Here is a 27,888-nt window from a genome sequence, read left to right on the forward strand (position 1 = left end):
GTAAGGGGACAACAATAAACATAGCAAAGACCAAGACAGGCATGAAGATAAAAATTAACTTTCCTTGAATTTGTAAAATCTTTAAAACCTTTGCCAGCCTATTTTTATGATGTGATTTGGGGTGATTATATCTTGGTGTTCACTTATTTGTTTTCCTTCAGTGAAACATCATTTTGGGGGAGCAGCCTGGATTCAAGCCAATACATGGAGTTAATCAATCTTTCTCACATTAAGATACAGACTGTGAGCAAGAAAGAGTATCGTAGTATCTTTGAGTTGGAAGGCGTTTCAGAAGGGTTCTGGCCCAAACCCAGCCCGAATTATAACGGTGATATATCCCCTGTCCTATGCTGGAGTGCTATCGGTAGCAGGGACCTCATAACATGCCATTTGTTCTTTAGGTTTTCCCTTCTCTGAGCCAGTCGTCCTCTCTCTCCTTAGTTTACATTCAGTGGTCCCAATTCTGCCCTCCAACAGCAACCAGAAGTTTAACCTCACTTTTAAGTATTTGAAGATCCTTACATCCCTCTCTTTCCCAAAACCTTCTCCCCATTTCTTTTTCACTCATCCTCCTGTAGAAGGGTTTAGAGTTATTTACCATTCTGGTTGCCCAGCTGGGCACATGCCTATTTTGCATCCCTTCTAATATATGTCAACCCCAGCTGGACCCAGTATTCCAGGTGTGGTCTGACCCAGGCAGCGTGTCATGAGAGAGACGACCAGTCTAGAGGAGAGAGAAGGGCAGAAACTTTGGAGTCCACGAACGCTGGCCTGGGATCCTAGCCCTCTTACCCTCATACATGCTCTCTTACTTGGAGGCACCTCAGAGTACTGGGTCTGGACTTAGGAAGACCTGCATTCAAATCCTACCTGACACTAACTGTGTGACCCTGAGCAAGTCATTTAACCTCTGTTTTCTTGAGGATACCAGCAGCACCAATCTCCCAGGGTAGTTGTGAGGGTCCGATGAGATAACATGTAGCACAGTGCTTGGCATATAGTAGGTGCTGTAAAAATACCTATTCCTTTCCCTTTGCTTCCCTTACTACTTTTGTGACCTTGGACAAGTCACTCTGGGCCTCGTCATTTTCATGTGTAAAATGACTTCCAAAGGCCCTTGCAGCTCTGAGTTCTGTCTGTGGTCGCCCTCACTCTGGACACTGTAAATCTCTTACTGTAACCTAAGGGAATAGATTCAACCTCAGGGAAACCCCCTCCCCAGGCCCACACCGTACTAGGTGCAGCCATTGTCTCTGTTTCTCATGACCTTTTTTTCTTCCTGGTTCTCCCTCCTAAACCTAGAATTATTAGCGTTCCCTCCCTCTACAAATCGCCTTGTATTCATGTTATTACCTGTGCTTCTTGGACCTTTCTTCCCAGAGAGAGAGAGAGAGAGAGAGACTTATTGCACATTACTTTGTACACAGCACTATGGAAGTGCTAGGGAAAAGAAAGCCAGTCCCTGCCCTCAAGAAGCTTTACATCCCCTGGGGAGAAGGCAGTGTATACAAAGGAGCTGCAGAGAGGAAGGGGAGGAGATGGAGAAATAGTCCTGGGGAGTTGTGAGAGCACGGAATCTGGAGGGCAGAGATGGTCATGATCCCCAGACAAATACCTTACCTAGTAAATGTTTACCGAATTGTGTGAATTGAATTGAAATTGATTAGCTCCAGTAGCTATCATGTACTGACTCATGCACCTTGAAATTCACCAGAACTTAAAGTGCTTGGTTCTGTTTTGCTTCCTTTCCTGTGAATTCCTTTCAAGCAGCCCTCATTTTCCTATGCTTTGTAGTTGACATGTCTTCTTTTTTACCCAAATGCAGGCAGGACCCTGTTAAAGTTTGTATTTTTAACATCACCTCACCATTCTATCCTGTCTGTTTCAATTCTTCAATTTCTTGTCATTGTACTAAACTACACCTCCCAGCTTCATGTCAGAGTAAAGACAGTTAAAGAGAGAAGCCTGGAAATCTAAGTGGCCATAGGAAGAAAAGCTTCTGTGAATGAAGAAAACACTGTGTGTTTAAAAGTATGTGAGCTAGGCACCATGCTGCTCTTTGGGAATACAAATTACAGAAGAAAACAGTCTCTACCCTCAAGGAGCCTACCCTCATGTACAGGAAGACATCTGTGTAAGGGAATGAAGGCCAGGAAGGGTGTTTTGATCTAGAAAGTCCCAAGTATATTTAATAAAGCTATAGGGCAGTAGTTGATATAATCTTTCCAGAAGCAAAGGTAAAGTGTCATTACAGAAAACTCAAATAGAAACGGGGCTATGGGCTACACGTTGACCTAGAAAACTACAAATTAACATTATGTTGTGTTGTTGCATTTTGATTTATTTTGTTAAACATTTTCCATTTGTATTTTAATCTAGTTTAGCCTTAAGGTCTGCTGCCCTGAGCAATGAGTTTGATCCCTATGGTGTAGAGTGCCATTAACTTGAGGAAAAAAATTTCAACTTTCCTGCCTTCTTACAAATAAAACACAAGATTAGAAAGTGCCACTGTCTTCTTGGCTTTAAAAAAAAAAAGTCACATTAAAAGGGAGACTAGAGCTCAGAGCAAGTGTCCTGTGCTCAGATTATGTGCCACCCTCAAATTGGGATCCTAAGGAGGGGCAGGGAAAAGCAGGGAAGGATGGCTTTTTTTTCCATAGTGGGACTTAGTTGCTGGAATACAACTCCAAGTAATAACATTTGGTGCTTCCCATCTTGCCTTTCCCTTTTGTCCAGGATTTGTAGACTTCTACAACTATGACTCCAGTATTTATTGGGAGCTTGGGGTCTATCTAGTCTATCAGCTCACATTTTTATGAATGTATCCTGAGCCCTCAGTTTTTTGCAGAGGAAAAGAAAAAGTTAAATCTCGGAAAAATTTATTCCAACCACCCTTGCATATCCAGTATAATAATAGTGATCTATTCAATGCCGCTAGCATGGAATCATAACCACACTGTGAAGTGACCATTCTGGAGTCCTCCCTGTAGTCAGGAAGGATGTTACCTCACAAAGTAATTGCCACTTTCAGTCCCTGGGACTCTGTTTATCATGGCCAGAATGTACATCCAGGCTGCTGGCAGGGGTACGTGACTTGTAGGGTCCAGTGAGTCCCAGAGCTCCCGTTTATTGCTCTTCCCAACTCATCATAAGGGAGAAGAGGAGGTCTGAGAACAGTCAGAACAAAAACAGTGTAAATACATGACTATATATTTACTTACTTTTCCAGAGAGAAATGAATCCACTGAGAGTTTTGGCAGTGAAAATCCAGTACTTTCTTCTGAGGAAGAGGGTGAAATCCAAGAGAGTTCCTGAGGAATATGCATTGATTGTCTGCTTTGGGAAAGGAGGAGCACCTTTGGTTTTGGTTTTTTCCTTTTAAATTTAATTTTTTTTTAATTATATTGAGAATTTTTTTTCTGGTCCAGTTTTCATATGAGGTGCCTGGTCAGATTACAAACTTTTTTTTTTTCCTTTGATCAGCTTAAAACAAATTTGTTCCCATTTTCATTTGCTTAGTATAGCAGGCTTGGTATTTAATATCTAGACTTTACTTAGATATTTCACCAAGTATGGCACCTCAGATTCTTGCTAACCAGTGAAAGATCAGTTGGTAACCTACATGGCTAGGAGAATGTAGATCCATGTCGGTTCAGTTATTAATATGTGTATTGATTCTGGAGCAATAATCCATGTTTTGTCTTGTTGTCTTTCACTGCATATGTATCTTTCCGTCTTGAGGGAAGGAAACTTTGTTATAATTGAGTAGATTAATCTATAAGGCACCTAATATAATCAAATGGAGACTTTGGTAAAATGTAGCAGAAGAAAACCACGGTTTCTACTGTTTGAGCCATCAGAATGCTTGTCCTTACCAGGAATCCTAAGTGTTTAATGCCTTCTTCACTTCCATCACCACCGTATGCTTATCCTCTTTAACTTTATTAAAATATGTATGAAATAGTTGGATTTTTTTTTCATTCCTAGCAATACCTGAGAAATTTGGAACCTCTGCTATAGAAATGTACATATGTGTATTTATTGTATAGACATTTTAAATTTTTATCATATGGTGTCTTCTTAAGCCTTATGATTTCACTTTTTGGAATTACAAAGTTTTCCTAATTTTACTGGAATTTTTTAAGTTGTGAAATGACTGTATAGATTAAAAGATTATTACATCTGTATTGCATCTGTGTATTGAGTGATTTTAAAAGGGAGATAAAAGGACATTGTTGAATTCATAGTTGTTTCAAAATTGGAAGGAGATCTAGAAAATAGTGTGGGGCCATAGGAAGACTAAAAATATGTAAGGATTATAGAAGGATGAATTGAAAGGAAAGCATTACAATAGCTACTATAGTAATTGGAAAAGAGGAAATCTAGAACATGGTAATTAATGTTCAGTTAGTCTCTGGGTGAAAAGTAATGATTTAAATGATTCATTTAGAGTAAGTTAGCATATGAGAACTTTCTATAATACTCTTAAGACTTTACATCTTAAAGAGAATGGATTCCTCTATCTATTTTTGAGTGTCTGTCTTTTCCCTTCTTCCATTATAAAAACTTATCATTTGAAGGTCACATTATTAGTAAGATACCAGAGAGAAAACTAAAGATTGAGATCTCAAAGAATTCATTTATGGGCAATGAATAGGTGGGATTTAAACTAATGTGAAATTTGGCTCTACTCATCATCGGGAATGGGACAAAACTGAGTTAAGTAAGTAGTATAAATACCATGAAAAGAGTTAGTAAGCATAGCACAGAGACATGATTAACAGAAATGGGATAAAGTACACAAAAGGAACATGTGATCTGAATATCAGGGTGGAGAAGCATTTCCTGACAGTGAAATCTGCTATGTTGTAGATTTATTTCCAAGAAAAGTGTTAAGAGTTCCATCCTTTATGGAATTTAAATGTAGACTGGATAAAACCCAAAGTATTTATCCTGTACTTTCCCCTACCCAGGGGAAAGACTACATCCATGACCTAATGCATCTTTGCCGCCATCCCTGATTTCTAGAATTCCATTTTCTTAAGCATTCCCACCATAGATTAGTCCTGTGGAAAGAATCCACTAACATTCTCCTCATCCCCCTATCAGAATACACATTTATTCACTATTTGGGATTCAGATGTATTAGTGTAGCCCTGTGCCATAGGCTTCAAAAGGGGTAGGAGTGGGAGTGAGGGTTTTAATTTTCTGAGACTCCAGAAAATTTTGGAGCTTTCTGCTAAAATCTTGAACTCTTATTTGATGGTCATTCTCACTCCCTTTCCATTTCTGGATTCTTGACAGGTTCTTCTAAGCAAACAGACTTAGGTCAAGTTCAGCATGCTGCATTTCACAAGTCATACTCAATGCGCAAGGGGTGAACAGGGTTTTCATTTTGTTTTTGTAAACATTGAGTTCAAAGGAAACTGGGATGTCCATAATTGCTAATTATGGCATAAAGGTTTATTTAATAGCCACAAATTACTATAAATATGACCCACAGCTGTTCTTATTATAAATATGAATTAAAGATCACAAGGAATTATTTCAATAGGTATTATAATTACTAAAGCTTAGTTAGCAGCCAATTTGTTTCACCCGCAGCAAATAATGGGATCCAAGGTTCTTGGTAGCTATTAAAATGCTACTCTCTCTCCCTCTTTGTATATATACATACACACACACACACACACACACACACACACACACACACACACCTTTTGATATCATTTTGTTAGGAGGATAGCATTTTTAAAACTTGTGACTTTTTTTGTTTCTCTGAATTTTTATTGTGCAGAAATGCATTCTGTTTTTTTTTTTGCATCACTTAAAGACTTTTAAAATGACTTGTTTTGTCTTTTGACAAATGGTTTATTTATTCAAAGTTTAGTAGCAAAGAGTATCTTTATGATTTAAAGTAATTTTTCTGAAGGTAATTAAGAGTATGACACAAGCTGCATCTATAAAATCTTAGATGCTTTATCTATTCATCTGAATTCTTAGAACTGTTTTCAATTTCCATTTGGGACCTCCTTATTTGGGTTTGTCATAATACTGCTGATTTGAAGAAGAGCTTATGGCTTTGATTTTTTTTTCCCCTGTTGCAAATTTGGAAACAGTTTCCAGTTTCACCAACATTGAAGAAATGTTTATTTTGAAATTCAAGAGATGTTTGGTACAATATGCTTCAAAAATAAAAGACCACTTCAGTATAAAAGTGTGTGTGCATGTATATGTGTGTATATCTCCCTCCTTAGGGAATCTGTACTTCGAAGGACAAAGTTTGTATAGTAAAAGCCATCTAAAGGATCAGTGTATATGTTCTTCAACATTTCAAACATTTCCCAAAGGGGAATGCCTTGGTTATAGCTCCTTCTGAGTAGTGAAGTCCAGCAATACTAAAATGTGTCTCTTACTCTTAATGGCTGAAATAGGTACATTGTAGTCCAGCAAGTATTTTTTTTTGTACACATGTACTGTACCAGTAGTGGTTAAGGAGGAGCTCCAGCTTCATGGGAAAGACTTGATTATATAAATAGGTAAAGCATTTATTTATTGCTCAATAATGTGCTGGGCAGCAGGGATGCAAATACAAGCAGTAAGATAGCCCTTGCCCTCAAGTAGCTTACATTCCAGTGGGAGAAGCCACACCAAAAAGGGGGCATGGAAAAGAAGGATGGGAGGGAAGGTGTTCAGCCGAACATTTGTGAACCTTCTGTGCAACAGGTGCTAAGTGTTGGGGATACAAAAAAAGATTGAAAAATTATCTCCAGGGGCAGCCAAGTAGCACAGTGAGTAAGAGCACCAGCTCCAGTGTTGAGAAGACCTGGAGATCGAATCCTGGGCTCAGACACTTAGCACCCACCCAGAAATACCTGGCCGTGTAACCTTGAGCAAGTTACTTAACCCCGATTGCTTAGGGGCGGCCAGGTGGCTCCAGTGTCAGGATGACCTGGATCAAATCCGGGCTCAGATACTCAGCACCACACCCAGAAATAATAACTGGCCGTGTAACCTTGAGCAAGTTATTTAACCCTAATTGCTTTTAAAAAAAAAAAAAACTATCTCCTGCTCTCAGGAAGCTCACAGCCTTGATGGGGGAGACACATAGAAACAGCTATGTGTAAACAAGCCTTATTAAAAGTCAAATTGGAAGTAGCGAGGAAAGCCCTAGAATGAAGGGGGATCAGGAAAGGTTTCCTGTGAGGGTGAGATTTTAGCTGCACTTGAGAGATGTGGAGGTGGGGGAGCAGAGTGCTTGAGACCTGCGGGAGGACAGTGAATGTGGTAGCCTGGTCTGGAGATAGCTAAGAAGTTAAATGAAGGCGTGGATCCTGCCCATGGTGGCCAGAGTGGAGGCGGCCTGTCTTGAGGTGGCTGGGCAGTGTTTGGCAGCTTCCTTACAGGCTTCCTTCAGTCCCCACCAAAGTCCTACCATCTGCAAGAAGATTATCTCCAATTTATCCTGTCTCTGACTCTTTTATTTTTGTACCTATTTTACACATTGTCTCCCCATTCCCCAGTGAATTCTTTTGAGAACAGGAACTATCTTTTTGCCCTTTTTTTGTATCTCCACTGCTTACTTTAGTAAGTTCTTAATAAATGCTGCTTGTTTAAGTAGAGCATAACTGTTGCATGATAGAAACCATTAAAAATCAGTTGTCTACTGTTCACTAGGCATTCATTCCAAAGGCAGACTATTTTCTGTCCCAGTTTGAAGTGAATAGAACAATTTGTTTCTCCAGCTTGAAACTGGAAATGTCTGTTTTAATAATCATTTCAACTTTAACCCTCTTTTATTATTTGAAGGGGAAAAAAAGACAGTTATTCAGTGATTTGTAAAAATTGTTTTCTTGGAAGATTTTGGTTCCAAACCTTCCTTTATCCTGAGTATTTTCAGCTCCTGCTTTGAATCTTGCCTGTGTTCATTGCTTGTTTGAACTTTAAAACTACTCCTCACTTAAGTTTGACTCCAACTGTCACCGCGATGGTATGTTTCACAGTAGGATCCAGGATATTAGAATCATTGTAATATATGCTCATCCATATTGGACACTGTATTAAGCAAGTAAAGTCTCCCAAAGACCGAAAAAAAGGGGATGAACTAGATTTATCTTTAAGGTCCCTTTTTAGCTCTAAATCTGTCCTGTAAGCCTATATAAGATGTTGTGTACAGAGGTGGAAAAGGTGTAAGGAAGTAAAGACTAGGTGACTCTGTAAACAAACCGAACATGTCATTAGTTAACGTTTCAAATGATTGTTATTTGAGAGTGAGGAATCTCTGCTTGTATCTCTAACACCCCCACTATAGATAGCAGTTTTAAAAAGTTTGTTGAATTTGAATTTGCTCCTGTTCGTTTTGTTAATGAGCTTATTAATTGGAGTGTGTTTGGTGGGATGGTAAATAAAAGTGAAAGTCATGAGAGGAGGGGGTGCATTTAGCTGGGGCAGGCTTGGAAGGAAGTAACCCTGTCCAATTCAGTTAGAAGCCAGGAAAAGCTCTGTAGAGGAAATGGGATTTCAGGGGCTGTTTGTTTGAAGAAAATTTGGAAGGAAAGCCCTCTCAAAGTCAGGGAATCCTGAAAAAAATTCAGAGGTACAAATGGAATAGTTGGATGAAAGACCCTAAAACTGCAAAGACTGGTCCTGATCCTTAGTACAAGTGTGTGTGCTCTGATAAACTAAGCCAAGGGAGGTTAGGGGTGTCCTTAGAGAGGCTTACTGTCTGTTTTGGAGAAGAAGAGGAGTGACAGTTTTACATAGGCTCAGTAGTAGTTTCACTTTTCATATTGGAAAACTTGCATGCTCCCAGGTTACAGTTGAGCAGATTGGGTTATTTTTACTGTGAAAAATGATTGTTATACACCACCTTGAAACCACTGTGATTTTTTTTTTCCTGTTCCTTGAATAGTTGGTTCTAGTCAATCCATATGGTATCAATTTGTTGTGGTAAGAAAGTCCCTAAAGTCCAATAACCAGCTATTTTTCATGGAACCCTGTGGTCCTCTCCTTGACTGCAGCTCTGTATGCCTGAAGAAAAACAGCCTCTCGGAACTGAATTTGAAAAAGGATCTGATCGTTGGTTAACCAACCTCTGATGACGCTGTGCTTTTAGGGCCCTCTCCAACTCAGAATAGACAGCAACTTGTTCCATTTTCCAGTCAGATTGAAAGATGTCTTAAAATTCTCTGCTCCAAACTTCTTCCTGAATAAATTGATCATTTGCTCAGCCAACATCCTGGCTTGGTCTTTGGAGCTGTGCAGTTTGGAAACCTGTCTAAATGCCTTCTTCCGTATTTCTCCCTGTACAATCAAAACTTCTAAGCACTTGAATTTTTTTTTAATTAGTAGTGAGCAGAACCAAATGAAATTCAATGTTTAATCTCCTAGGTAAATTCATAGAAGACTATAGGGTACTGTTTATGGTTAACCTATATTTGGACACTTCTGAGGGAGAATGTAATTTAAATGTTCCTTTCTACCCTCCCTCGGTGGTAAAAATGGTGATGGTGTGGGATATTGGGTTTCTTTTTTTTTTTTAAGCCACTAGATTCCACCCAACTTACATGCCATTGGCAATACATGTGTACAGAGGGGCAGGGGAAGGAGAAGAGTAGCAGAGGGAGGAGATTTCCTAGTTTCTTTAAAACCACAAAAAAAAAAAAGTACCGCGTTTGGGATCCTATAGTGAAACTATAGCGTGATGAAGTCTATGGAATTTTAGCTTTAAGCTGAATAAGATGAAAGTATCCCATTCTGCAAATGCCCTGCCCCGGTGGCTCTTCTCGTGCTCCCTGACTCACCGGACCAGGGGGAGGATGTGTCCTCCTTGCTTCCCACTGCCACGACTAGACCTTCTCTGAGCCCCTTTAAAATTCATACTGTCCATTTAAATCACCCTCTTCAGATCTTTTCCTCTTTCATCACCATCTACCCACCTCTAAGAGGTTCTCCCACTTAATGATTTGCACACTTAGCTTACAGTATTCTTCTCCACCCCAACACTAGCCATCGTTTTGGTGACAGAAATCTTTTTCAAACATTAGCCTGAGGGGGAGTGATGCCAAATGGCAGAGTAAAGGCAGGGACTCGCCTGAGTTCTCCCCTAAACCCCTCTAAATACTTTAAAAATGACTCTAAACAAATCCTAGAGCAGAACTCACAAAAAGAGTGAAACAAATTTCCAGCCCCAGACACCCTGGAAGGTAGACAGGAAAAGTCTATAGCACCAGGCTGAGAAAGGAGTGCAGTCCAGCACAGGGCCGTGCCAGCACAGACTGGGCCCCAGCAAACCCAGAACAGGCCTCAGGGAACTGAATTACTGGCAGTTACGGAGGTTTCCAGACTTCTCAGCCCACAAAGACCAAAGACGACTTAGAAGGTCAGTAGGAAAGGTCTGTTGTTCCAGGGTGAGAGAGGAGCACAGTCCAACCCCTACCCTAGCAAGCCAGAAGCAGGGACAGGGGCAGCAGCAGTGCTTGCTTCTGGAGTTAGCCCACAGAAGGAGGTTACAGGGGTCTCTGCTGGCACTGAGGCAGAACTGTTGCTTTGCCCACACTTGTCTCTGGGTCGCAGTCCTGGGTGGCTCTCCTGGGGTGAGTAGAGCTTGTGGAAGAAGTGGAGAGGGGTCTCTCCTCCCAGTTCCAGGGCAGAAAAGAGTGCTTGTGGTCACTCATAGGCCAGGGCACAGGCCAGAAAAGGGAGTAAACACTTTTCCTTAGATCATACCACCTTGGAAGAACTGAAAACTTAGAGGTCCCTAGAAGTATCTCTGAAAACAGCTGCACAAAACCCCAGAAGTTTGCAATACTTCTCCCTCCACACTGGAAGCAGAGCCCTACAACAAAGAGATAAAAAGTCAAGTAATAGGCTGGAAAAATGAGCAGACAATGGGAAAATAAAACTGACAATAGAAAAGTACTTCAGTGACAAAGAAGATCAAAACATACACTCAGAAGAAGACAACAAAGTCAAAGATCCTACATCCAAAGCCTTCAAGAAAAATATGAATTGGTGTCAGCCATAGAAGAGCTCAAAAAGGATTTTGAAAATCAAGGCAGGGGCCAAGGTGGTAGAGTAAAAGCAGGAACCTGCTTAAGCTCCCACACCAACCATGTCTAATACCTGTAAAATATGACTAAACACATTTTAGAGCTGCAGAACCCACAAATTGACGAACAAATCTCCCACTGAAGGCAGGCTGACAGGAAGGAGCTATCACACCAAGCTGGGAGCCAAGTGCAGTCCCGCATGAGCCATATGGGCCCAGACCCAGGGTGGCCCCAACCAGCAGCACAAACCAACCAGGGCCATCTTCAGGAGAGTGAATCACCAACAGCTGTGGCAGTTTCCAGACTTCTCAACCAGTAAACTCCAAAGACAAAGTAAAAGGTCAGTAGCGAACTCTCTTGGAAATAGGAAACAGAAAAATGTGGTCCAGCCCCTGCCCCCACTAGCAACAGCGGCTGCAGCTGCTGCCTTGTGGCTGCCTCCAGAGCTCCTGGCCTGCAGATCATAGGGAGGCCAAGCAATCATTCAGAGGGTAATAACTCTTGCTTTGACCTACTTGGATCTGGGTCACAGTCTTGGGTGGTGGTCCTGGAGTGTGTGGCCAGTATGCCAGACCTTGTGGTGGCTGTAGAGAGGGCACCCTCCTCGTAGCTCTGACATTTGCAAAACCTCAGCAATTTGAGACACAACACTCTCCACTCTGGAATCAGAGTTCTGCTGGGGCAAAGAGCTCAAAAGTCAAGTAATTGGCTGGCAAGATGAGCAAGCAGAGGAAGCAAAATCAGACCATAGAATCCTTTTTGTGGGACAAAAAGGATCAAAATATGGAACCAGAAGAAGACAACAAAGGCAAAACTCCAGCATCAAAAGCTTCCAAGAAAAATATGAATTGGTTACAGGCCATGGAGGAGTTTAAGAAGGATTTTGAAACTCAAGTAAGAGAAGTGGAGGAAAAATTGGGAAGAGAAATGAGAATGATGCAAGAAAATCATGAAAAGCAAGTCAACAGCCTGCTAAAGGAGACCCCATAAAATACTGAAGAAAATAACACCTTAAAAAATAAATTCAAATGGCAAAGGAGGCCCAAAAAGCCAGTGAGGAAAAGAAAGCCTTAAAAAGCCAAATTGTCCAGATGGAAAAGAAATTTCAAAAACTCACTGAAGAGAATAATTCCTTCAAAATTAGAGTGGAGTAAATGGCAGCTAATGACTTTATGAGAAATCAAGATATAAAACAGTTACAAACAAATGAAAAAATAGAAGGCAATGTGAAATATCTCATTAGAAAAAACCACTGGCCTGGAAAATAGATCCAGGAGAAATAATTTTAAAATTGTTGAACTACCTGAAAGCCATGATCAAAAGAAGAGCCTAGAAATCATTCTTCAAGAAATTCTCGAGGAAAATTGCCCTGATACTCTAAAACCAGAGGGCAAAATAGAAATTGAAAGAATTCACAGATCACCTTTTTTTTTTTTAATCATATTTTAATCAAGGAGTTTATTTAAACCACAAGATTTTTGACCTGAAGGAGAAACTATCTCGGATCAATTTCTTTTATATATACATATATATTTTCCTCTCTTTTAAAATTTTTTTTTGTTTACATCATTCATTTCCCCAAGATTTTGAGTTACAGATTTTCTCCCCAATTTTCCCTACTTACCACCCCAAAACAATGATCCCACTGAATATCCCCTCCCCCAATCTACTCTCTCCCATATCTTCCCCCATCCTCCCTTCGACTTTCCAGTAGGGCATGGTGGATCTCTATGCCCCAGTGCCTGTATATCTCATTTCCCAGGTACATGTAAGATAATAATATTAATAATATGTACATATATTTTTAAACATTTGATTTTAAAACTTTGGATTCCAGATTCTTTCCCTTCCTCCCTTGTCACCTACCCTTACTGAGAAGATAAGCAATTGAGTATAGGTCGTGAATGTGTGGCTAATGCAAAACTTTTCCATAGTGGATATAATGTGAAAAACTATTTCCCTCCCTCCTATCCCACCTCCCACTTGTTCTATTCTCTACTTTGATCCTGTCCCTTTTCAAAAGTGGTGCTTCCAACTTTCCTCCCCACCCCCAGCCTACCCTCCTTTCCATCATCCCCCCTCTCATCCCCTTCCCCTCTACTCTCCTGTAGGGTGAGATACCCTATTTAGTGTGTATGTCATTCCCTCCCTCAGCCAAATTCAATGAGAATAAGGGTGACTCATTCCCTTTTCCCTTCCTGTTCTTCCCCTCCATTGCAACCATTTTCCCTTGCTTCTTCTATATGAGATAGTTTACCCCATTCTGTCTCTCCCCATCTCCTCTCATTATATTCCTCTCTCACCTCTTAATTTCACCTTTCAAGTATCATCCCTTCCTATTAAATTGGTCCTGTGCCCTCTGTCTATAGATACCTGTGTATATATGTATAAATATATATATATATATATATATACACATACTCACATATACCCTCCTATATAGACATATACACACATACACATTTCTATCCCCTTCAATTATTCTCATACTGAGAAAAGTTTCATAAGTTACAATTATCGTTTTTCCATGTTGGAATATAATAGTTCAACTTTGATAAGTTCCTTATGATTTCTTTTCCCTGTTTATCTTCTCATGCTTCTCTTGCTTCTTGTATCTGAATGTCATATTTTCTATTCAACTCTGGTTTTTTCATCAAGAATGCTTGAAAGTCCTCTATTCCACTGAATGACCATATTTTCCTCTCAAACATGATACTCAGTTTTGCTGGGTAGGTGATTCTTGGTTTTAATCCCAGCTCCTTTGACTTCCGGAATATCATATTCCAAGCCCTTTGATCCCTCAGTGTAGAAGCTGCCAGGTTCTGAGTTATCCTGATTGTGTTTATACAATATTGAAATTGTTTCTTCCTGGCTACTTGTTGAAGTGCCCATTAGAAATTATACACCAAAGCCCCTAAACCTGCTAGAAAGGGTCCCTACCAGGGTCCCTAGAAACCACCAGATAGGCCACAATAAGGAAGGAACTTTCCACCTGTGTTGCTAAAAACATACCCCAAATGTAAGTCTGTTTGAATCCAGGGTAATCAGGGCTTTGCTTGGTAGTTTTGCTAGGTGATCAAAGCTTCGCTTGGAAATCAAGGCTTTGCTTTGGTGGAAACAGTGTTAGCAGCATTATGGGCCCCTTGATTTATATTCTGTTGTTAGCAACCCTATATTCTATAAAAATATGTCTGACCGAAGGCTCGGGGCTGTCTTTCCCTCTGAGAGGCAGTCACCAGCCGGTTAATAAACACTCCTATCAAATTATAATTGGTTTCTCTGTCTTACTTCTTGGTTATCCATTACATTTTGAGGTCCCACCGAGATTCCCTTTGGCATTAACTGACAGCTGGGCCAGGTTCCCTGGAGGGCCGGGAAGGCAATTCGCCCCAGGGGTGTGTGGCCACCGAGATGACATTCCTTGGCCCCGGGCTGGCTTTGCTTCCCTGAGCAGACCGGAAACCTAAGTCCTATCCAAATTCTTTCATTTCGATACAAGAGTGTTCTTTCTTTTAGGTGAGTACTCATAAAGTGTAAAAGTACCTAGGGGTGATCACTGAGATGACGTTCCTTGGCCCCAGGTAGAGTAGGAGGCTAAGCTGGATGCGGCATTATAGCCCCTACTGGCCTCCAAGGTCAGGATGCTGATGGAGTACCTGTTTTTCTCTCTTCTGAATTTTGTATTTGCTGCTAAGTTTTGTTGTATCTTTAACTGTCTATTTGTGGATTGTTGCTAGGTGTTGCTGTCTCAACCTGCTTCTCTTCCAGTGTTTGTGCACATGTTTCTGTTTTCTTTGTGCGCTCTTTTGTGATTCCAGTCTCTATTTCATTTTGTTTTATTTGTACTTATGGGCCAACAAACATCTATGCCCCAGGGGGATGAGTCCCCTTTACAGTATTTTTTAAGGAACTTCTGAGAGTTCTGGAAAACCATGGCAGACTATGGGTACTGCGTGACCAAAGAAAGGTTTTCCCTGTTTTGTCGATCTGAATGGCCTTGGCGTTGGCTGGCCCTCTGAGGGCGCATACGACCTAGCCGTCACTAGCTGAGTCCAGAAGATAATATACAGATCCCCTGGACATCTGGACCAAATTCCTTATATTACTGTATGGATAGATTTAATAACCAAAGGGGCCCCGATATCTGTCCAAGTTTTGAGCCCTAAACCAACCTCAGAAGTTCTCAAGCCCCAGGCCCCTCCTCGGGAAATCGTTGCCCCAGACCAAAAGTCTTGTAACAGACTCTTTCTGGTCTTACCTTCTGATCCTGAGGACCCTCTTGGTCTCGATCATCCTCCCCCATATCCTCCCTCTCCCGAGCCCCCAGTGGCCTCAGCCTCCCCGCCTCCATTTAGTCCAGCACACTCCCGGGCCAGTGCTTCCTATAGAACTCAATCTCCCGCTAGTGCTCTGCCCTTGGATCCCACCACTCCGTCAGGGCTCTTCCATCCCCGACAGATTGCTTCACCCCTGGGATCTGACCTGCCCCGTCCTTTTATGGTGTATGTCCCTTTTTCCACCAGTGATTTGTACAACTGGAAACAACAGAATCCATCCTTTTCAGATAAGCTCCAAGGTCTTATCGATTTGTTGGAGTCTGTCTTTTTTAATCACCAGCCCACCAGGGATGATTGCCAGCAATTGCTCCAAGCGCTCTTCACCAGTGAGGAGCGGAGCAGGATATTGGCAGAGGCCAAAAAGGGGGTCATGGGTCTGGATGGCCGTCCCTCCACAGACCCGGCCCGATTGGGCCATGTCCTCCCAGAGTCACACCCTAATTGGGACCCCAGTACGGACAGAGGTACTTTACCGCCAGTTGCTATTGGGAGGGCTAAGGGGGGGTGGCTAGAAAGCCTACTAATTTATCTAAAATCAGTGAGGTGAGGCAGAGTAGAGAGGAGACACCAGCAACTTTCCTGGAATGATTTATGGAGGCTTACCATACATATACCCCTATTGATCCTGACAACCCTAACAATAGGAGGGCTGTGGTGATAGACTTTGTCAGCCAATCCGCTCCGGATATTCAAAAGAAACTGCAAAAACTGGAGGGCTTTAAAGGAAAAAGTCTTACAGAATTACTTGAGATTGCTCAAAAGGCTTATAATAATTGGGATGAGCCCCATGATGCTCAAAACAAATGTATGGCCAGGGCAGTGGTAGCAGCTTTGGCTGAAGCAGGTGCCCTCTCCTCCCAACCCTGGGGTCCTGCCACCCTCAGAAATCTGTTCCCCACAAAACGGGAGATGACAACTGAGGCTCACACTACCAGCCTCCACTAGATCGTGACCAGTGTCGCTTCTGCAAGCAGAAGGGCCACTGGAAAAATGCCTGCCCATCCTGCAATCTCAATCCTACCCTCCACTTGAAAACTGAATAGGGGGCCCCAGCTCCAAATGCCCTATCCAGCTAAACCCCCGGGAGCCGAGGGTTTCTATAAAAATTGGGGGTCAGCCTGTGTCCTTCCTGGTCGACATGGGCGCTTCTGCTTCAGTCTTGCAGAAATCTCGGGGGCCGCTTTCAAAATCCTCACTCACAGTACAAGGGGCTACCGGGGAAATAAAATCAGTACCATTTACAACTTCCCACACTGTGGACTTGGGCCATGGCACTGTGACTCACTCATTCCTGGTCATGCCTGACTGTCCATACCCTCTTTTGGGACAGGATCTCCTACATAAGCTCCAGGCCACCATCTCCTTTGTAGGTCCAGAGCCTTCCCTGGAACTCCCCATTCCACAACTGATTCTAACCTGCACCCTTCCTGAAGAATCTCAGTTACTCCACCTGGAATCTCCAAAGAGAGGGAGGGAGCTTTCTCCGCTGCTTGAGAAATTTCAACACCTTGTTCCCAATGTATGGGAAGAAACTTCTCCTTTTGATTTGGTTTCCCACCAACCTCCATTGGTTGTCCAATTGCTATCCACCGCTTCCCCCGTACGTGTTCAGCAATGTTGCTTGTCCCGCCAATCAAGCCGCATATTGACCGGTTCTTGAGTGCGGGCATCCTCAGGCCATGCCAGAGCTCATGGAACACTCCATTATTGCCAGTTAAGAAACCTGGCTCTGGGGAATTCTGCCCTGTCCAGGATCTGCGGGAAGTCAACAAAAGACTGGAGACTGTTCATCCTACTGTCCCAAACCCTTATACTCTCCTTTCATCCCTGAATCCAGCCTTGCAGTGGTATTCGGTTCTGGACCTCAAGGATGCCTTCTTTTCTATACCCTTTGCCCGTATCAGTCAACCCATTTTCACTTTCACTTGGGAAGATCCACTCACCTTTAAAATACAACAGCTCACTTGGACTAGACTTCCACAGGGCTTCAAGAACTCACCAACCCTGTTCGAGGACGCACTGCCCCGCGATCTGGAGGACTTTCGCCCTAGGGCCCCCTATCTGACCCTGCTCCAATATGTCGATGACCTGCTCCTAGCCGCCCCCTCACGTCAATGATGTGAAAAAGGGACTCGTGATCTCCTACGGCTTCTGGAGCGATCGGAGTATCAAGTGTCGGGTAAAAAAGCACAGTTATGCTTGCAGTCTGTCACATATCTAGGATTCACACTCCGTGAAGTCTTCAGGTACCTCTCTCATGAGTGAGTTTCAGGACTACTTTCTGCTCCTGTCCCTACTTCGAGGCGTCAACTGAGGGAATTTGGGGGGGCAGCTGGGTACTGTCGACTCTGGATTTTAGGATTTGCTGAACTAGCCAAGCCCCTTCATGCCGCAGTCTCAGGTAATGAGGACTCCCTTTCATGGGGTCCAGCACAGAAGGCGGTGTTTCATGCCCTGAAGCAGGCTTTGTCTTCCCCGCCAGCATTAGCCCTCCCGAATCTAACAAAGCCTTTCAGACTCTTTGTGGCTGAAAAGCAAGAAGTGGCTAAAGGTATCCTCACCCAGAAATTGGGACCATGGGATCATCCCATGGCCTACCTGTCCAAACAGCTTGATGCTGTTGCAGCCGGCTGGGACCCATGCTTACGAACGGTGACAGCAGTTGCACTCCTTGTTAAAGAATCTTTTAAGCTTACATTTGACCAACCTCTCTCTATCTCGGCTGAACACAACCTGGAACAGCTCCTTCACTCGCCCCCCACACGCTGGATATCGAATGCCCAGTTAACCCACTATCGGGCCCTCTTGGATGCTTCACGCATTTCCTTCACCTCCCCAACCACTGTTAACCTGGCCACTCTTCTGCCAATGAGACTTCTATTACACCTGTGCATGACTGTCTCGACCTGCTCGATTCCTTGCACACCTCCCGCCCAGGTTTAGTCGATGTGGCCATACCAAATCCAGATCTTGTGCTATTTACTGATGGCAGCAGTCTTGTCGTTGATGGACAGCGTAAGGCTGGTGCGGCCGTGGTATCCCCAAATCGCACACTTTGGACTGAGACCTTACCACCCAGTACGTCTGCACAGCAGGCTGAATTGATTGCCCTCACAACAGCCTTGCAGCTAGTGGAAGGTAAGAGAGCTAATATTTACACTGATAGCCTCTATGCCTTTGCTACTGTCCATGTACACAGCTATATCTATCAGCAAAGAGGCTTGCTGACCACAGGTGGGAAAGAAGTTAGAAATAAAGAAAAGATCCAGCAGCTGCTGGATGCAGTCTGGCTCCCTGAGGAAGTGGCTGTGATTCACATTCATGCACATCAGAAAGGGGAGGATGCATTGTCCTTGGGAAATGCAGCACCTGATCAAGCCGCAAGAGAAGCGGCTATGGTACACACACCAGATCTCCTAGTCCTAGAAACATCTATACAAGGAGAAACATTGCTGCCCCCCACACCATGCTACCAGACCACAGACCCTCCTGGAAAGGTAGGAGAGTCGGGATGGAGAAAAGCCTCGGATGGCCGCACTATTTTGCCTCTCTCGCTTGTTTATCCTTTTGTTTCTAAAATGCATTCCCTTACCCACCTAGGAGGAACTCGACTCAATGAACTATTGTCAAGATTCTTTTTCTCTCCAGGAATGAAACAAGTCACTGAAAACATTGCAAGGTGGTGCCTTCCTTGTGCTAAAGTTAACACGGGAAAAACCCCGACTGTCCCAGCTCTTCGTCCTCAGGGACTAGCACCTGGAGAGCATTGGGAGGTGGATTTTACTGCTATGGAAAGCCGAGTGGGGGGATACAAATTTTTGCTGGTATTTCTAGATACCTTTTCAGGCTGGGTTGAGGCATTTCCGGTAAAAACTGAAACAGCACTAGTGGTGGCAAAGAAACTGTTAACAGAAATCATTCCCCGATTTGGCCTGCCCCTCTCTATCAGCTCAGACAATGGCCCAGCGTTTGTCTCTCAAGTAACTCAGTCCCTCTCTAAAGCTCTGGGATACCGGTGGCGCCTTCACTGTGCCTACAGGCCCCAGAGCTCCGGGCAGGTAGAAAGAATGAATAGAACCTTGAAGGAGCATATTTCTAAGCTCCAAACTGAAACTGGCGAAACATGGGTGAGCCTCCTTCCTTTTGCCTTATTGCATGCACTGTGCACTCCTAACTCTGCCTTACTCTCTCTATCTCCTTTTGAAATTCTGTTTGGTGTCCTGCCTCCCATTATACCTCGGGTAGAGGATACTTTTGTGTATGACATTTCTAATGATTCCCTTCTCAAGTCCCTCCAGCCTCTTCGAGATGTCCAAAACGTGGTCTGGGCAGTGTACCAGGCCACTCCTCATTCGCCACCCCAAGATCATACACACTTGGTGAATATCGGAGATTGGGCGCTCACCCGCAAGCTACCCCAAGGCTCCTCTCTTGAGCCCCATTGGACTGGCCCATACCAGGTTATATTGACTACCCCATCTGCTGTTAAAGTGACCGGAAGGAAGGCCTGGATCCACCGCTCCCTCGTCAAAGTGACGACTCCTCCCAGCTCACCAGACCTGTGGGTGGCAGAACCCACCAGTGACGTACAACTGAAAATCAAGCGACTGTTGTGATGTTCCTGCTTCTAGCGCTCTTGCCATTAGTTGGTTCTAACCCTTACACTCCCACTTTGTATTCTTGGACTCTTACTAGGACAATTGATGGGACTTTGCTTGCACAAAATAACGCCTATGGGCAGCCCACCCTCTCCTTTGATCTTTGTGCCCTGCTTGGTCCCGGGTTTGTATTGTCCCCATTTACCGGTGGTATTGCCTGTGGTACTGTGAGAAGTGAGACCAGCCTTTATTACGTTCAGTCGTATGCCTGCCCCAAGGGCAGGGCTCCCCACTGTGGGGAACTGGGAGAGTTTCACTGTGCTAGTTGGGATTGTGTCGCCATTGCTGAGTGGATACCCGGTGGCAGCCGTGACCATTACATTTCATTTCACAGGTTGAAGAGTCATTGCAATACCCTTAAATCATGTAAGCCGGTTGTCATCAGGGTTTTAAATTGGACCGAACAGACTTGGAAAACAGGGAGGACTTGGGGAGTTAGATTTTATGTTGTAGGAAGGGACCCCGGGGCGTTGTTCACTATTCAACACACTCCAGTGCCAAGGAACTCATTCCCATTGGTCCCAACCCGGTTCTTAACCCACCTCCAGACATTGATCAAGCCCTGCACAGGTCCCTTGTCCCACACTCTGCCATAACCCCTGCAGGTTCAGGGGTTACTTTGGTAGACCCCAGGCTACATGCCCACTGTCATACTTTTCATGTTCTTGATGCTGTTTTCTCTTTCCTAAATTCCTCGGATCCCAGCCTAACTTCTGACTACTGGTTTTGCTTGAACCCTTCCCCTCCTTATTTTGTAGGGGTAGGTTTAAATTCATCACAGGGTTTGACTGATCATGAAATCCGGTATTGGACGCCCACACTTACCGGCACCAATCTCCCTGCCCGCTGCAATCTTGGCTCCCCCAAGCTTATGTTAGGGGATGTGCAGGGATAAGCCTGGTGTATTAAATCTAGGAGCTACACCTGCAGTCACCTTATAAGGACCTCTGTACCTCGGTGGTTGAGGTCTCTCCAAAACAGGATGTTTCACCAAATGTTTTCTTACCCCTAAAAAATGCTTGGTTTGCCTGTACCCTAGGTTTATCTGCTTGTATACAGGAACATCTCTTTGCTGGTAATTCCCCTGAAGTCTGCATTTTAGTTCATGTTCTTCCACAGGTATATGTTTATTCAGAAGAAGGGGCTCGTGAACATTTTGGGCTACAAGCCTGTTATAAAAGGGCTGTCCCCATATTAGTCCCTATCTTAGTTGGCCTTGGCATAGCAGGATCAGTAGCAGTGGGTACCACGGCCCTAGTACAAGGAAATAATCATTTTGAAGCCCTCACCTCCCAAGTCAACACAGATATCCGAGACGTGGAGAACCAAATCTCCTACTTGGAGACTGCCTTAGATTCCCTGACCAAAGTAATTCTCCAAAATCGCCGAGGTTTAGACCTCCTGTTTCTCAAGCAAGGTGGCCTTTGTATGGCCCTTGGAGAAACCTGCTGTTTTTATGTCAACCACTCCAGAGTGCTTTGGGAATCTGGCTACTGTACATCAACGTTTGGCTGACAGAGAGGCTCATCATCAACAATCTATGTCTTGGTACCAATCCCTTTTCAATTGGTCCCCCTGGCTCACATCCCTTGTAATTTCCCTTATAGGACCATTTGCTTTATTGTTATTGGGGTTGCTGTTAGCCCCATGTCTTATTAACTGCCTAACTGCCTATGTTAGACAAAGGATTCAAGCTGTTAAGCTGTTTACCCTCCTCACTACCTATGTTCCCTATACTCCTCTGGACTCAATTGAGTCCAAGGTAGAACTATGAACCAGTAAAGGGGGGAGTGAAGTGCCTATCAGAAATTATACACCAAATTCCCTAAACCTGCTAGAAAGGGACCCCTACCAGGGTCCTTAGAAACCACCAGATAGGCCACAATAAGGAAGGAACTTTCCACCTGTGTTGCTAAAAACATACCCCAAATGTAAGTCTGTTTGAATCCAGGGTAATCAGGGCTTCGCTTGGTAGTTTTGCTAGGTGATCAAAGCTTCGCTTGGAAATCAAGGCTTTGCTTCAGTAGAAACGGTGTTAACGGCATTATGGCCCCCTTGATTTATAGTCTGTTGTTAGCAACCCTATATTCTATAAAAATATGTCTGACCGAAGGCTCGGGGCTGTCTTTCCCTCTGAGAGGCAGTCACCGGCCGGTTAATAAACACTCCTATCAAATTATAATTGGTTTCGCTGTCTTACTTCTCAGTTGTCCATTACACTTGTGATATTTTTTCCTTGATCTGGGAATTCCAGAACCTGGCTATAATATTCCTAGCAGTTTTCTTTTTGGGATATCTTTCAGGAGGTGATTGGTGGATTCTTTCAACCTCTATTTTGCCCCCTGGTTCTAAAACATCAGGGCAATTTTCCTTGAGAATTTCTTGAAGGATGATTTCTAGGTTCTTTTTTTTCTTGCTTTTTGGAGGGCAGTTGGGGTTAAGTGACTTGCCCAAGATCACATGGTGTAATGCCAAGCAAAGGCAACTTCCCAAGGTTCAAAATACCAGCATAGGTGCTCTCCATTTTATTCAGTGAAAAATTAAGAGCAGAGAAGCCCAAAATATGACATCATTCAAAATACAGCATTTACTAAGTGTGATTCGATAATCTCCAAGTACTATCCCAAGTGTGATTTAATCAAGTAATATTCCACCCCTGGACATTACATTCATTTAATCAATCACAAAGGCCCTCTTCTAAATACTACTCCACCCCTAGGCTGTACATTCATTTAGTCCATCACAAAGCCCCTGTTCTCAAATGGAGATTAGTTTCCAATCAAAGGTAAAGTACATTCATTTGTTCAATCACAGAGCACAAAAAGGTCAAAAGTTCACCACCCTTGGATCACAGTTGAATCTACCCCAGAGTTACATACAACAAGCTTAAGCACAGCATTTAATACCCAAATGGAGGTCTTTTCTTCATCTTAACATGAGGCAAGTTCTTAGCAACCTTTGTTCCTGGGGAGACAAAGCTTAGCTAGGCCACAAGATACATTGCCAGTGTCTTCATTAATTCATCCTCTGTCTGCAGAACAGTCCTAGGACCCCTGAAAACATTAGCAAAACCCTCTCCCAGGATTTCTGTAAACATACAACAAGAAAATACTTCTTTAGGGCTTCGGAACCAACAGCAAGGTTCTTAGACTTCTGCAACAACAGGACTGTCCTTCACCAGTGGACAGAATTCATTCTCTGTCTGCAGAACAGTCTCAGTAGCTCTGAAGCAACAGCAAGGTTCCCAGACCTCTGCAACAACAGGACTGTCCTTCACCAGTGGACAGATCTGGCAAAACAACATCAAAACAGACAAAGTACCAGCATAACAGCAATGTCTCCTCGGTCCTTGGCAGCTCTGGGTGGCAGCTCTCAAAAGTCCTGGGCAATTCAGAGTGGCCCTCAGCAATCCTCTCAGTCTCTCTCTGCCTACAAAAGGGTGCTGCTTCCAAAAAGTTCTTCTGCCTTTCTCTTTGCTTGTGTCTCTCTAAATTTATGTCACCAGCTCCTCCCAGTTCAGCCCTCTCTTTTCAGGTCAACAAGTCCATCCCACAAGTGGGATTCACAAGCTCTGGGTTTTAACACCAAAAACCAAGCCAATACAGGGGGATCTTTATATTCTATTACTATTACACATGGCTATTTTTTGTGTTAAGTGTCTGAGGCCAGATCCAAACCCAGGTCCTCCTGACTCCAGGGCCAGTGCTCTATTCACTGTGCCACCTAGCCGCCCCTCTAGATTCTTTTTTTGATCATGGCTTTCAGGTAGCCCAATATTTTTTAAGTTATCTCCTGGATCTATTTTCCAGGTCAGTGTTTTTCCCAATGAGATATTTCACATCGCCTTCTATTTTTTCATTTGTTTGGATCTGTTTAATAGTACCTTGGTTTCTCATAAAGTCATTAGCTTCCATTTGCTCTGATCTAATTCTGAAGGAATGATTCTCTTCAGTGAGCTTTTGAGATTCTTTTTCCATCTTGCAAATTTGGCTTTTTAAGGCATTCTTCTCCTCATTGGTTTTTTGAGCCTCTTTTGCCATTTGAGTTAGTCTATTTTTTAAGGTGTTATTTTCTTTAAATACGCATTATGCCCGTGCACATACACCAGTTTATGTACAATAAAGGAATGGGGAAGGAATCAAAAAAGAGAGAAAACTATCCTGCAGTCGTCAGGATGTGAAATACTGGTTTTCTGATTGTGAACATATTGTTTTCCTTGGGAGCACAGTTCTGGAGCAGAGTTGTAGATTCTCTTTTTAGTAAGCGCCTGCTGTCTGCTGCTGGAATCCATCAGTTGTATCTTCATCCTCCATTTCCAACTGGGCAGGTGTGTCTGTTTCATTGATTGGTTGCCCATCAAATCAGAATTTCATCTGCCTCATTGACAAACCCTATCACAGTAGGCTTCATTAGTTTACTAAGCAGTGTGTGCCTCTTAATCTTAAACTGCACCACTGAACCATCTTGCTCTGCCACCTTCAAATTAATGTGGTTGTTTTCAGTCTTGACTCCTTCCTTCGGCTTTTCACTGGCCATGGAGAGTCTCCTTAGGGGTCTCCTTAGCCACCGCTTCGCAAAAGAGGCACCAGGATGGTTTGCTCCAAGGGAAGAGAGGGAGAAGCAGGAGGAGGAGGAAGAAGAGCCACCTATCACCTCTAGAAAAAGATCCCCAAAAGAAAACTCCTAGGAATGTCATAGCCAGATTCCAGAGCTCCCAAGTCAAGGAGAAAATATTACAAGCTGTCAGGAAGAAACAATTTGAGTATTGTGGAAACACAAATCAGGATAACACAAGACCTAGTAGCTTCTGCATTAACGAATCAAAGGGCTTGGAATATGATGTTCCAGAGGTCAAAGGAGCTGGGACTAAAACCAAGAATCACCTACTCAGCAAAACTGAGTATCATGTTTCAGGGGAAAATATGGCCATTCAGTGGAATAGAGGATTTCCAAGCATTTTTTTTTTTTTGCCTTTTTGGAGGGCAATTGGGGTTAAGTAACTTGCCCAAGGTCACATGGCTAGTAAGTGTTAAGTGTCTGAGGCCAGAACCAAACTCAGGTCCTCCTGACTCCAGGGCCCGTGCTCTTACTCACTGTGCCACCTAGCCACCCCATTTTCAAGCATTCTTGATGAAAAAAACAGCTGAACAATTTGACTTTCAAATGTGAGAAGCATGAGAAGATAAACGGGAAAAAGAAATCATAAAAGTTGAACTATTTACATTCCTACTTGGAAAAATAATAATTGTAACTCATGAGACTTTTCTCAGTATGAGTATAGTTGAAGGGAATATATATGTATATGTATGTATAGGAGAGTGTATGTGTGTATAAATACATATATGAGTGTATGTATGTGTGTGTACATGTATACATAGACAGGCCACAGGATCAGTTGAATAGGAAGGGATGATATCTAAAAAATAAAATTAAGAGGTGAGAGAGGAATATAATGGGAGAAGGAGAAAGGGAGAGATAGAATAGGGTAAATTATCATATAAAAGAGGCAAGAGAAAATTTACAATCAAGGGGAAGAGCAGGAAGGTGAACAGGAATGGGTCAACCTTACTCTCATTGAATTTCACTTAAGGAGGGAATAACATACACACTCAATTGGGTATCTTCCCCTACACAAAAGTAGGGGGGAAGGGGCTAAGAGGGGGCATGATAGAAGGAGAGCATATTGGGGGAGAGGGTAATTAGAAGGAAACACTTGAAAAGGGACAGGGTCAAAGGAGAAAATAGTCAGGGGTGGGATAGGATGGAGGGAAATATAGTCTTTCACAATATAACTACTATGGAAATGTTTTTGCATAACTACACATGTACGACTTATATTGAATTGCTTGTCTTCCCAGTGAGGGTGGGTGAAGAGGGAAGAAGGGAAAGAATCTGGAAATCAAAGATTTAAAAAACAAATCTTTAAAAAATTGTTTTTTACCTACAACTGGGAAATAAGATAGATATACAGGCACTGGAGTATAGAAATCCTGCTTGCCCTACTAGAAGGTTAGGGGAGGATATAAGAGAGAACAGATTGGGGGAAGAGGTATTCAGTAGGCCCGCTATCTGGAGGTGGGGGATAAGGGGAAGACAGGGAGAAAATATGTAATGCAGAATTTTGTCAAAATTAATGTTGAAAACTAAAGTGAATAAATAAAAGTTTTTTAAAAATCAAGAGAAGTAGAGGAAAAATTTGAAAGAGAAATGAGAGTGATGCAAGAAAATTATGATAAAACAAGTCAACAACTTGTTAAAGGAGACCCCAAAAAATACTGAAGAAAATAACACCTTAAAAAAATAGACTAGATCAAATGACAAAAGAGATCCAAAAAGCCAATGAGGAGAAGAATGCCTTAAAAAACAGAACTGGCCAAATGGTAAAGTATGTCCAAAAGCTCACTGAAGAAAAGAAAGGAATAACATACACAATCAATTGGGTAAAGAAATCTCTTACCCTACAGGAAAGTAAGGGGGACGAGGGAGGTGATAGAAGGGAGGGCAGATTGGGGGAGGGGGTAATCAGAAGCAAACACTTGGGAAGGACAGGGTGAAAGGAGACAATAGAATAAATGAAGGGGCAGGATATGATGGAGGGAAATGTAGTCTTTCATAACATGACTATTATGGATATATTTTGCATGACTACACATGTGTAACCTATATCAAATTGCTTGCCTTCTCAATAAGGGTGGATGGGGAAGGAGGGATAGAATTTGGAACTCAAAAGTTTTACAACGAATGTTTTAAAAAATTTTTTACATGTAACTGCGGGAAAAAAGCCCTTAGCCTTTTAGTTCAACTCCCATGACTTCCAACTCCATCCTGCCTTAGCCATTCACAGGGTCATCACACCTTAGACCATCACCCAAACTCCCACATCTCCAAAATCCAGAATCCTAATGTTGCTTCCTGATCAAAATTTCCTATCCAACCTGTCCTCTACCATTTCTAAAGTTGCTCTTTGGCCTCATTGTGACTTTTAGTCCCTCCCTGTTTTTTCCATATCATAGGACTTGTGACTGAAAGGAAGGGGAATGACAGAAAGATAATAGGCAGATGCTATGCTAAGCACCTTCAAATGTTATCTCAGTTAATCCTCACAACAATGCTTTGAGGTAGGCAATATTATCATCCCCATTTTACAATTAGGGAAACTGAGGCAGAGGTTACAGGATCACATAGTAGTGACTGAAGCTGGATTTGAACTCAGGTCTTCCTGCTGACTTCAGGACCAGGACTATGTCTACTGTGCCAGCCAGCTGCCAAAGTCCAGAGACTTTGGATGCCAGCCTTATCTAAATAGAAGATGAAACCTGTCCAGAGGTAGATTACACAAGGTCGCAGATGTAAGAGTCACATAACCTTCTGTACCAGTGGTTCATCTGGGTAAACTCAGAGATACCTGGCAGTCAGAATTTGAGTCTATTTTCTGACCTCAATTGGACAGCTAGAGGGTGAAGTGGATAAAGTGCCCGGCCTGGAATCAAGAAGACTTATCTTCTCGAGTTCAAATCCGGCCTCAGACAATTACTAGCTGTGTGACTCTGGGCAAGTCACTTCATCCAGTTTGCCTCAGTTTCCTCATCTGTAAAATGAGCTGGAGAAGGAAACAGCAAACCATTGCAGCAACTTTGCTAAAAAAAAAAACCCTAAATGGGGTCACAAAGGGTCAGACTCAACTCTGAAATGACTGAACAACAACAAACAGCTCTGACTTTAGTTACTACTGTTCTGGTAGCGCTACTCCAGCCTTAGTCTTGACCCCAGAGGCAACCATTTCGACAAAGCACAGTCTTCCTTCTACTTTTGCATCCTTTACCCCGTCCCTCTAATGTATCT

The 27,888-nt window shown here is 42.9% G+C and overlaps 1 protein-coding gene across 7 annotated transcripts in view; it reads left to right on the top strand.

Moving 5' to 3' along the window:
• ZNHIT6 (zinc finger HIT-type containing 6) overlaps positions 1 to 27,888 on the top strand; it is a 135,235-nt gene that overhangs the window by 58,585 nt on the left and 48,762 nt on the right. The window contains exon 11 of one of the 7 annotated variants that reach the window (XM_069094577.1): positions 3,230 to 4,187. The exons of the other annotated variants lie outside the window; for them this stretch is intronic. Coding sequence (XP_068950678.1) covers positions 3,230 to 3,315 — 86 coding nt within the window. The 3' untranslated portion in view covers positions 3,316 to 4,187. Of the gene's footprint in view, positions 1 to 3,229; positions 4,188 to 27,888 lie in introns of those variants that run through there. 7 annotated transcript variants of the gene reach the window in all.

This window comes from Petaurus breviceps, unplaced genomic scaffold (assembly GCF_028583685.1).
Source record: "Petaurus breviceps papuanus isolate PSGF00001 unplaced genomic scaffold, PetGlider_PUasm1.0 220, whole genome shotgun sequence".
Lineage (NCBI taxonomy): Eukaryota > Metazoa > Chordata > Mammalia > Diprotodontia > Petauridae > Petaurus > Petaurus breviceps.